Source organism: Erpetoichthys calabaricus, chromosome 2 (genome assembly GCF_900747795.2).
Source record: "Erpetoichthys calabaricus chromosome 2, fErpCal1.3, whole genome shotgun sequence".
NCBI classification, from domain to species: Eukaryota; Metazoa; Chordata; class Cladistia; order Polypteriformes; family Polypteridae; genus Erpetoichthys; species Erpetoichthys calabaricus.
The window spans coordinates 264808329-264820615 of NC_041395.2; the positions used below are offsets into that span (position 1 = coordinate 264808329).

At 40.5% G+C, this 12287-nt stretch overlaps 1 protein-coding gene across 4 annotated transcripts in view; it reads right to left on the reverse strand.

Annotated features, from left to right (window-relative positions):
* lgi1b (leucine-rich, glioma inactivated 1b) overlaps positions 1 to 12287 on the reverse strand; it is a 71017-nt gene that overhangs the window by 9694 nt on the left and 49036 nt on the right. For all 4 annotated transcript variants that reach the window (XM_028795475.2, XM_028795473.2, XM_028795472.2 and 1 more), the window contains one exon: positions 2687 to 2856. In XM_028795475.2, the coding sequence (XP_028651308.1) occupies positions 2687 to 2856 (170 nt within the window). The remainder of the gene's footprint in view (positions 1 to 2686; positions 2857 to 12287) is intronic.

Genomic DNA, 12287 nt, shown 5'->3' on the forward strand with positions numbered 1-12287 from the left:
GTTCTATCAAACAGTTGTGGCGAGCGCCCTCTTCTACGCAGTGGTGTTCTGGGGAGGCAGCATTAAGAGGAAAGACGCCTCACGTCTGGACAAACTGGTGAGGAAGGCAAGCTCTATTGTTGGCATGGAGCTGGACAGTTTAACATCTGTGGCAGAGCGAAGGGCGCTTAGCAGGCTCCTATCAATTATGGAGAATCCACTGCATCCACTTAATAGTATCATCTCCAGACAGAAGAGCAGCTTCAGCGACAGACTGCTGTCACTGTCCTGCTCCACTGACAGATTGAGGAGATCATTCCTCCCCCAAACTATGCGACTCTTTAATTCCATCCGGGGGGGGTAAACGTTAACATTTAACATTATACAAAGTTATTGTCTGTTTTTCACCTGTATTATTATCATTCTTTAATTTAATATTATTTATTGTATCAGTATGCTGCTGCTGAAGAATGTGAATTTCCCATTGGGATTAATAAAGTATCTATCTATCTATCTATCTATCTATCTATCTATCTATCTATCTATCTATCTATCTATCTATCTATCTATCTATCTATCTATCTATCAACTAAAGCAGGATCAGTAATAAGGGATTGCTCCATATGGGATTACATTTTCTCATCCTTTTTTGGTTTCTTCCTTCAGGAAATAACATTTTAAAGAAATACTCCACTGATAAATAATATACTTTTTAATAAGTTACTTAGCTCATGTGGTTTGTAGTGATGGCTGGGAAAAAAGTTGTGCTTTATAATTGAAGAATCACCTCTTTTCTCATTCACTGGTCAAGTGTCCCATCTTCAAATCAAAACTGTGATCTCACGTGAATGGACTTCAGGTTGTGGACTACTTTCATTTTCTGGAGGTATTTATCTAATAATATTCTTGAAGAAATAAATGCGTTTTGTGTGTTGTGAGTGTATGACTGCGTGACATTACAAATGGATTATGTGACACAAGTGACGTAGGATTTTTTTAATGAATGTTTTTATATCATTTGCCGTTGTCCAGCGTTGATCACCATAGACTCCCATTCTATCAGAATCTGATCTCTCCGTTCTCCATGAAGACATGAGATTAACATTTTTCTTGGCCATCATTACAAACCAAATGGGTTAAGTAACTTATAAGCAGAATATCATTTTTTGAGTGGAGTATTCCTTCAAGATTAAATTAATGGGCAGACCTTCACATGTATTTCTGAAGATCAAGGCAACTTCCAAAGGCCCCAACGTGTTTAGGGGTGATACCAGACTTCTTCTCTTCTGACTCTCTCATAATGGTATCATGATGACACCCACACAGTAGTAGGTTTGGATTTGCAGTTTGGACAAATCAAGGAATCAATGGAGACAAGGCTTCTGTTACTAAGGAAGGTAAACCTGCCTGACTGGGAACAACAGAAGAGCTCCTGTTTAAGACTCCATTGAGGCAGGCCAATCCTGATCTTTGTGTGTTTACCTATCCCTAATATAATTCTACAAGAGACATGCAGGCTTTCCTTTGGCTCAAAAGTTTAGTTAAATAATGGCTTTCTCATCAGAACATGAGTGTGGTGTTGACAGTGCTGTCTTCCTGTCTACTGGACAGCTACCCTTCTTTCTAATTGTTTTCTTTGGGATAATGCATATGAATTGTTGATAAAACCTCGGTATTTTCCTCAGAATTAAAGAGATGGAAACACTTCCTACATTTCACAGGTCTCTTATATGTGGTAAAGCAGGGAAATCAAATTTCTGTCCTGAAGGCCTGCAGTTTCCCATGGCTACATCTGTGTAATTCCCTTTCAGTTGACTCCTATTTATGTGAATGACACTACTATATAAAGAGAATTGCCAGGTGCCACAACAGCTGGACTGGGACACCTACTGACCTGAAGGAGAGCATCTCACTGCAGAAAGGTGACCAAGTGGATGTGTTCTCAAGGCAAACAGGAGGACTGCTCACCATCTGCACCTTGACTGCCGGATGAGCATGTCACAGGCAGAAACATCTGAGAGAAAGTCCACAACCCCAATGGAAAAAGAGGAGTGCCATTTGCAGACTGTGGTACCAGAGCCAGATGACAGTCAAAGTAGCTGGGGTCACCCCTAAATGAAACACTGGACAACAGAGAGCACAATGTAGTGCTAAAACAGTATGGCAGGCAGAATCTCTCGTTTACGGAGATATCCTTAAATGAAGCAGTAAGCAGCAAACAGACACAGCTGATACAATTGTAATAGAGTTTTGGGTGCTTAATGTGGTCCAACCATGTGGTTAACTCTGCATTTCCTTCTGTATTATTTGCTTTATTTTCCTGAGAGTGTTCCCCTTTGTGTAACTGGCTTAGAAGAGGTGCACAGTCATAAGACACATAGGAGGAAGAGGTGGCGGGAGAGGAAGTGATTTGGGTGGTTACAGCTCACTGTAAGAGTGGAGCTAGATTCTTGGGCTATAAGCGAATGCCAGTGTGCCTCATCTTCTGCCGTCTCCATGCCCATTCTTCCCATTTGGTTACAGAATAGTACTAGTAACTTTTTAGAATGTTGTTTTCCATCCAATTAAAGTTCAAATTCAGCATTCAATATTCTACTTACACTTGGCCCATTTCTGCTTTTAAGTGATGCAGGGAATTTTAATAACAACAATGTACTATGCAGGCAGTTGGGAATATGGTTCCAAAAAAGTACAGGCAATTAATTACCTGTTGTTATGCAGTCGAATGACTGTGGCAGCAGGTCATTGATTTTTTTTCCCTGATAAGCTGGTGGTCCGGCACAACTGATCTGATCCACAGTAGCATTGGTGTTGTACATCCATTCCACCAACCACTTCATTTTACAGTCACAGTTGAAGGCATTGCCTCTTAGGTCACTGCAAACAGAACACGAAAGTTGACAGGATACTCGTGTTATATAAGGGTTTGAGAAAAAAACTGAAGTTATATAAATTTAACCAAGACATTGGCTAACTGGCATTCTGTGCTTAGAAACAGCTTTGGCACATGACACAGCAAAAACAGAAAAATACAATTTTATCAAAATGGTAAAAGACAGTAAGAGAACTGTAAGAAAGAGCAGCCTAAAGTGACACGGAGATAGAAATCAAGAGAGTAACATAACAAAGTAAACCATAACATAACGTTCTCAAACACAATGAATCCAATTCTGTGAGGAGTGGGCACAAGGCAGTACATCCCAGGGCTCAGTCACACACATACTGACACTCATACAAGCCAATCTGTAAACAGCACAACTAATGTAATGTTAGGCTTGACAATCAGGTGCAATTCGGCCCGCCACACTGACACGAGACCATCGTTACCGCTAACCTGTCCTAATTTGCGGCAGACGATAAAAACGATAGGCCAGTATCACAGCCTGTAAAGCCCCCCGTACACATCTTATTTTAAAATGTTCAGTCAAACTTGATGCCGGAGCATTTATAGTCTGAGACAATAAAAAGACTAGTGGTCAATATCCATAAACACATGAGGAATATATTACATCATTGAAAAGAGAGGAGAAAAAAACATAACAATCTCTTCCATCTGCCCCTCTCACCCCAAAATAACCCTTATATGTGATGATACAAAAAATATACAGTATCTATATACAATAAGAAAATCCCTCTCCCAGTTCCACTTCCAGAGCTTATAAGTTAGTCCGCAGTTCCAGCCCCAGTGGGCAGCAGGTAAAACGAAGAGTACTAATAGATGCTGACTCCTAGCAGTGAAAAATCTTCACAGTAAAAGCTATACAGTCAGTCTACGCCATGATAAAGAACAGTAAGGTCTTCGGGAGGCTCACCCAAGTCCGTGGGAAATAGCGGAACGCCCAATTCACTAGTCAAAAAAGAATTACCGACGTCCACCTAACCGTCAGGATTTTAGAAACTCCAGGACTTCGTCTCATGGCCCAGGCAGATGCTGATCTGCTTCGTTCGATTTTCCCCGTCTTCTTCTTGGCTGACTTCTCTCCCTTTAAGTGGTGCGATTTATGCAAATTGCTCCCCGAAAATGAAAAAAGGGGAACTGGAAGTCCCACCTCTGGGGCACCGCTGTCAATCTCAGTCTGTAAGTACAATCCCCACAAAACCCGATTGACAGCAGAAAAACATATTAATTTTATTTATGTGGCAGCGCTACACAGTCATATTATATTTTGTCAATTAGAGATAAAGCCTGGTTGCTGAATTCTCTGTCAATAACTTGCATTTACTGTTTTAGTTACATTTTGCATTAAGAATGAATATGTACTTGATATTCAGGATAAATAAGCTAATAGAAATGATGAGTTTTTACCCATTTGGATCTCATCTATGTGATTTTAATGTTTTGGACTATTTTTTTCCCCATTGTTAATATTTTGTTATCATTATGACAGCGACATTTCGAGCCTTTTTGTTTTGTTGCATGTTGTTCCACTTTGTTGTTGTTAGCAATGACTTTCCATTGCCAGTCATGTCATTGCCAGCACTGCGGCGTGAGACGTCACTACACTCTTGTTGAAAATATTGATGGCTTGCTTACCTTTTAGACAACTTTTTTTTTCCCTCAAGTATTTTCTATTAGGAGTCAGGGAAAGGATTCATATAAGGGAATGAGTGTTTAGACATTGACTTTTGGATAGCGTTTTGTGGTTTTGGCATTAATGCTGTTTTGCTGTGTTCAACCAACACCTGTTTTTCGACTATTTTTTATCTCTCTCATTCAAACTATCTTTATTTCTTAATCCATCTAAGGTAACTTTCTTTTGGCTGAACTTTATACAGCCTTCATAACAAAGTTACACTTTGGTAATCTTGAATCCTAACTGAAATAGGCCAAGATAATATAATATTAAAAAAAAAACTTCAATTGTAAAATGAAAAGGGAGCATTACAAAATGGGCAAACAGAGCAGCATGAAATGAAACAATATGATACCAGTGTTTGCTCTACAGGCCTTACTGCCTAGTTCCATCAGGCCACCAGGACTCTCTTAGGCCAGTGTCTTCCTCTTCCATTACCCAATATCGGGCTTCCATTTCCATGAAAAAAAGATGTTGCCTCTGTCACCTTTTTTAACCAAGGCGCATTTATGGTTCCATCTATAGGTGAATTCCTAGACCAACAATTATTCCAACAAAGTCAAATTGCAGAACATGCACTTTGTTGCTCCTTCTCTGCTTATTCTTTTGATCCTCAGATAAACTTAAAAGACCACAGTCTTAAAACTGTGCAGTGCTAAGCCAGTATATTTTCTGCTGGTTAGACTGATTGCCTCCAATGTCTCATTAAACGATGAGTAAATTCTGGCTATAAGCCTCCACTTTTCTCCACAACCTATGCCTCCACCAGACAGTTCATCAGCTTCAGTTATTTTGGCGTTTTCCTTGAAAATTCATATGCTGAAGGCCATGCACAATACTCAGTAAGTGGGGCTGTGCCCTTTACTGGGTTCCTCTGACTGTGTTTGTTTCTTTTACTAGAACTATAGTACAGGTTCTGGGGTCTCCCAGAAATTTTCATGTTTTTGATAGAAATCAGTACCTTTTGTTATCAAGATACCATTAAATTGATTTAAAAATACGCCCAAGGCATTACTATTGTTTAAAATGGCTATTACTGCTTGAAATTACTGATTTTTAATTTATTATTCACATATGGAGGCAAAGCTCCATCTTCAGCAGCAACTCTTTCAGTTTACCAAAGATAAAATCCTAGAGTTTATCCTTAATTATTTATGTATGAATGCTAATTGGTTATTAGAGAAACCTTTGTCATTGCATTAGCACCACTGAAGCCTGTTCACCTAGGTTTCAATGTACTGGCATTCCTAAAGTTCAGTTCTGGGTTAAAAAATGGCCAAAATCAAACAGCGTTTTCAAGAAACCAGTCAGTCTATTGCTATTCCATGTGACAGATTGCCAAGAACATGAAGAATTCATACAAAGGAGTCTATTACCATCTTGAGAGAAGAGGTAAACCGGATCTAACCAGGATGGACAGGCGCAAATGACAACTGCATAAGAGCATCACGTTTATGTCACATTATGTCACATTATGACAAAAAATTGAGTCACTTTAGCTTGGTAATGATAATGTAGCCTGAGAACTTTGATTTACCTCTTTGGTTAAACATTTATATACTGCTCAAAAAATTAAAGGAACACTTTTTAAATCAGAGTATAGCATCAAGTGAATGAAATTTCTGGGATATTGATCTGGTCAGTGTGATGATGCGGGTTCGATACATGCTCCCATCTGCTGCTCGGGAGCCCTTGAACCCGTCACCGTCGGTAATGCTACCGATGAGCTTAGCAGTGAGGCAACAACACAGCAAGGGGATGGTGAAAAAGTGCAAAGTGCTTTTATTAAAACAACAACAAAACAAGTTTTAAAATAAAGTGCAGTGCATTCAAAAACAGTCTTCAAATAAATAATCCAGTAAAAACAGTTGTGATACGTGGAGCTTAAAAACATATAGAAAAATCCTCTAAAAACAACGAGGTGAAAATATCACAGGAAGCAATCCTTTAAAAACACTAAGCCCGGTGTCTTCTGTTACCATGGCGGCTCCCCTGCTACTCACATCTGGGCTGCTCAACAGGAGAGTCGCCTACTTGCAGGAATAGCTGCCTTTCGCTCTGGTCCGGCAGCCCTCCGATCCTTGGCTACGTCAGGCTCCAAACCGGACCGAGACTTGGGTTATTTCCCCAGCGGCCAAGGCGCTCACACTGGGGCTAAACCAGCCCAAAGCCTCCTCAACTCTCGCTCCTGTCAATGGTTAGTCGTCGCCTCTACTGGTCACTCCAGCTACTTAATCGCTCAGCTGGAGCGACCGCTTCCTTCAGCCCTACTGAGTGTTGGCCAAACACTCTCCTCGTGGGTTCACCTCCCAGCTACCTGCTTTCTCTCATGCAAGCCTGCTCTTGCTCGCTCGCTCGATCTCCTTCTTCCTCACACCGGCTCTCTCCACCTGCTTCCTGTCTTCTCTCGCTACCTCCCGTTCTCTTTCTTTCCTTTACTTTTTTCTTCCCTTTCTAGCCGACTCGCGCTTCTATACATCGAGAGGGCATAGCAGCTGCGGAAAATTAGCAGCCCCAGGAACAATCACGGATGTGGGCAGTCTCTCACCTGTGCATTTAGGTGAGAAACGCCCCCAACCACAGATCGCCCTGAGAACTGCTGCAGCCACACAACCACCACGCCCCCTCGCTAAGCTGAGAGTGCAGTTATTTTAAAATGGGCCTTTTGAACAGGAGTTTTGGACCCGCTATACCACAGTCAGTTAAGTAGCAGAGGGAGTTGTTAATCAGTTTCAGCTACTTTGGTGTTAATGAAATTAACAACAGGTACACTAGAGGGGCAACAATGAGACAACCCCCAAAACAGGAATGGTTTAACAGGTGGAGGCCACTGACATTTTTCCCTCCTCATCTTTTCTGACTGTTTTTTCACTAGTTTTGCATTTGGCTACAGTCAGTGTCACTACTGGTAGCATGAGGCAATACCTGGACCCTACAGAGGTTGCACAGGTAGTCTTCTCCAGGATGGCACATCAATACATGCCATTGCCAGAAGGTTTGCTGTGTCTCCCAGCACAATCTCAAGGGCATGGAGGAGATTCCAGGAGACAGGCAGTTACTCTAGGAGAGCTGGACAGGGCCATAGAAGGTCCATCACCCATCAGCAAGACTTGTATCTGCTCCTTTGAGCAAAGAGGAACAGGATGAGCACTGCCAGAGCCCTACTAAATGACTTCCCTTCCAGCAGGCCACTGGTGTGAATGTCTCTGACCAAACAATCAGAGACAGACTTCATGAGGGTGGCCTGAGGGCCCAACATCCTCTAGTGGGCCCTATGCTCACTGCCTGGCACTGTGGAGCTCGATTGGCATTTGCCATAAAATACCAGAATTGGCAGGTCCACCACTGGCGCCCTGTGCATCTCACAGATGAGAGCAGGTTCACCCTGAGCACATGTGACAGACGTGAAAGAGTCTGGACAAGCCGTGGAGAATGTTATACTGCCTGTAACATCATTCAGCATGACCGGTTTTGTGGTGGGTCTGTGATGGTCTGAGGAGGCATATCCAAGGAGGGATGCACAGACCTCTACAGGCTAGATAATGGGACCTTGACTGCCATTAGGTATCAGGATGAAATCCTTGGACCCATTGTCAGATCCTATGCTGGTGCAGTGGGCTTGGGGTTCCTCCTGGTGCACGACAATGCCTGGTCTCATGTGGTGAGAGTGTGTAGGCAGTTCCTGGAGGATGAAGGAATTGATACCATTGACTGGCCCCCACGCTCGCCTGACCTAAATCCAATAGAACACCTGTAGGACATTATGTTTCAGTCCATCCTGCGCTGCCAGGCTGCACCTCAGACTGTCCAGGAACTCAAAGATGCCCTGGTCCAGATCTGGGAGGAAAAACCCGCAGGATACCATCCGTCATCTTATTAGGAGCATGCCCGGGGGGGCCATGGGGGCCATACATACTACTGAGAATGATTTTGAGTTGCTGCAATGAAATTTCGGCAAAATGTACTAGCCTACCGCATCATTTTTTCACTTTGATTTTCGGGGTGTCTTTGAATTCAGCCCTCTGTAGTTTGATAATTTTCATTTCTATCAAACGATGTGGCATCCTTTTGTTCCACATATCACAGTCCATATCAGTATAGATATCCAGCAGGATTTTTTTACCCATTGAGTTCTGATGTGTTTTCAAAGTGTTCCTTTAATGTTTTTGATCAGTTTAGTTGTATCTCTGGTAAACAGTCACTGCCTGTTTGAAAAGATGAAGTCCCAAGACTTAGTTGTTGCTATTACTCATATCAATTAAATCTGACATTTGGTCAACCAATCCTTTTCATGCTGCAATCACTTAGATCAAGACAGTGTACAAAGATGTCATTTGGAAGGACAATTTATTTAAGTTACACTTTTTTGGGGTTCTCATGCTACAATATTTTCCCCTACCAACCTTGTGAAAAGTTGCCTGATCAAACATTCACTACTCTGCTAAAACATATTTCTGAAGTTTCTAAACTGAGCTAGACCCATCCTTTGGGTAGGGCAACTGAGGCAGCCACCCTGGTCCCCGTGCTTGGGGGGGGGGGGACACTGCAGGGTGCAACACCTTACTACTCTTTGGTGAACAGCTTTAAAATTAAATTTTGATATTTTGCACTGTGGCTGTCTTCGCTCTGCTGCCCCAGGTAAATGAAAATTTCTAAGAATCCAACACGCACTTTATTAGGTACTGTCTGTTTGGTATTAGTGGGGTCAGTCCCACTTGCAGGTGGTCACTGTATACTCCAGTCTGCTTAAAGAGGGCATGCTTGCCTTGTGTCTCATGCCACCAGGGTAGGCACCGTGTGACATTAAAATATGGATTAAGTACATTCACTATGGTGGTAGTTCAAATGAAGTTTGTATGGGGACGATGTTAAATGGTTTTTTCTTCTTTGTTGTCAACTGGTCTTGTTAACCTGATTTCTGGTAAGTCTCAGGTTATCTGCTTATTCATACATGTCTGAGGTAACATGAAGATCCAATAGTTTAAAAGATATATATTAATATGTGTCATGGCCATAGCAGGGGTTCCCATACCCTTTTTAAGAATGACCTGCAAATACATCTCAAAGTAGTACAGTATGTCAGACTCAGTTTTGTTACAATGCGTGTCTTAGTACAATCAAATTATTGTAAAAATAGTTTAAAATAGTTTAAAGTTTGGAGGACAGCTGAGTGAAAGTCGTATTAGTGAGGCTCAGAAAATTAAGATACAAAAAAAAGGAACTTTTTGATAGGAAGATATAAAATGAATAAAATGTGCTTTTGTATGAAAATCCCTTAAGGGCAAAGGGAAATATTTTAGCAAACAGCAATAAAGACTTCTTTCTTTTCGGGAACTCCCTCTGTTCTCCCTCCTGTGTACATGCACAAGAGCTCCTGAGCTGATGTCACTATCCTTAAGGCACAAAGTTGTTGTCAGAATTACATAATCATAAAATCTAAGGGGTTTATCTACCTGTGTAATCTATAGTAATAATACTATACTAAATACTGTCAGCTTTATCATGAATTGTTTACCTTATACACCCATGAACGATGATAATAATCATTTCATATGTTAGATTATATTGTAAACACTGTTGAATATATACTGACATTCAAAAGTTTGGAATTAACCCAGGAATTCTCATGTTTTGGATAGAAAGTGACACCTTTTCTATCAAGATACCATTAAACTGATTTAAAAATACACCAAGACATCACTAGTAGCTATTACTGCTTGAAAGCAGATTTTAAAATTTATTTTTCACATATTACTGCAAAGTCCCATTTTCAGAAGCCATTCCTTCACTGTCCTAAGGATAAACTCCCTTAACTCATCCTTAATTAATCATGTGTAAATATTAATTGGTTATTAGAGAAACCTTTACAGTTGCATTAGCACCTCTGAAACCTGTTATTATGTTAACGTAAGTTGCAAGGTGATGAAGTTACTGAAGTTCAGTTCTGGGTTTAAAAATGGCAAAAATAGAACAGCTTTCTCTACAAACATGTCAGTATATTGCTTTTTTTTTTTGCAAAATGAAGGTTATTCCTTCTGTTGGCATTAAGCATGATTGATGGTAAGATTTCTCTCGAGGGCTTTCACTTTCACCAAACAACAAATCTTTTAATTCTCGCAGATACGCCTCTTCATTGGGAAAAAACACTACTTTTTTTCCCCTGATGGCAACACGAATTAGATGATCTTCAACTCTCCAACTTAAAGTTTAAATCCGAACAATATATTCAATCTCTTTTCATTGTTCCATTATTTCACAGAGTAATGATATCCATTTGTTTGCGCTAATGCGATCTTTACTATCCTTCTTTTGAGACTTCGAATTTTCATACTTCCACTATCTCTAACCTGCGCTGCATGTGTACCACGCCAACGTTTTTGAATTCTTTACAACGTTCTACTTTGTCACCTACTCTTTGTTTTATTTCTGGCCCCAGGTGTGGTTAAATCTCTTGGCACAAAGTCAAGTTTCGCGGGATGTGAAAGTGTCTCTCTGAGAAAATCACGTCTTGTCTCCTTCCAACCTTCCAAGACTTTTTTTTATAACAGAGAGATCTTTACTGTTACTGTTTTCATCATTTATGGGGAACTGGGTGGTAAAGGTGGGGGATTATGGTGTAGCATAGACATTGAAGTGTAAGGAAAATATTTCTAGGGCAGATATTTGGAGGTGTCTGCAAAATCTGTAGGATTATTAAGATTTAACTCTAGCAGTTGGATAAGTTAAAAATGGGTGCTGTTAACAGAAGCAAGTTCAGATGGAAATATGCCAGTTGACTGAAAATGTACTCATTTTGCCTTGAGCAGAATTGAGTCATACAAGTTCTTTAGAAAACCACATTCTTTTTATTTTCGGGTAACTTTGAATTGCATTTTGTCTTTAACGGAAAATCATAGTATATTCTGTTCCACTAAACATAATGTGAGTACTGTAAAAATTAGGTTTGTGCCATCCTATGTTTGACACAATAAAACAACTAGTACATGAAATGATTTTATTCCACAGCACAAACTCCTGTAAACAGTAAATGTCTATTGTACCCTTGCTAGGAAGAAGTATTTGCCCCTCACTGTTTTTCTGAGTTATGACAGATTTCCAGAGTGAACCTGACAAGTCTTTTCCTGATTTGTACTCATAGACAGGAAAAAAAGTGTGGGGGTCTTTCATTTCTTTGGTGCACAAGGAAGTCAAACATACATTCTCAAGGTGTGAAAAATGACTAAACTGCCCATTACCCACCGACCTCAGCTCAATTAAAGGCCTAATTAGAATCAGCTGTTTAAATTGGTAACCATTAGGCCTCATTTACAGTATGTGACCCCCCCACCTAATCAATATAAATCTAAATTTTATTACCATAGTGAAGTTGTTATCACAGAAGATCTAGAGAGATGTCATTTCAACAGCAAAAAAAAAAAAACAAAACAAAAAACTGGAAATGGTGACAAGTGGAAAAGGTTACAGTCAGTATTCATGACTCCACCATCAGAAAGTTGCTTGGTAAAAGTGAGATCCATGGCATAACAGCACAGTGGACGCCACTGCTCACTACTGTGAATGTAACTACTTGCCTGAAGTTTTTGAAAATGTTGTATGGACAGATGAGTTAAAAGTGGAGCTTGATGGTGGTGTGTCACAGTCTAGGGATACTTTGCTACATCAGGACTTAGAAGACTTTGAAGACTTTCCACATCTAAAGAAATCAAGAATTATGGCTCTTTTACAGGAGAAGGA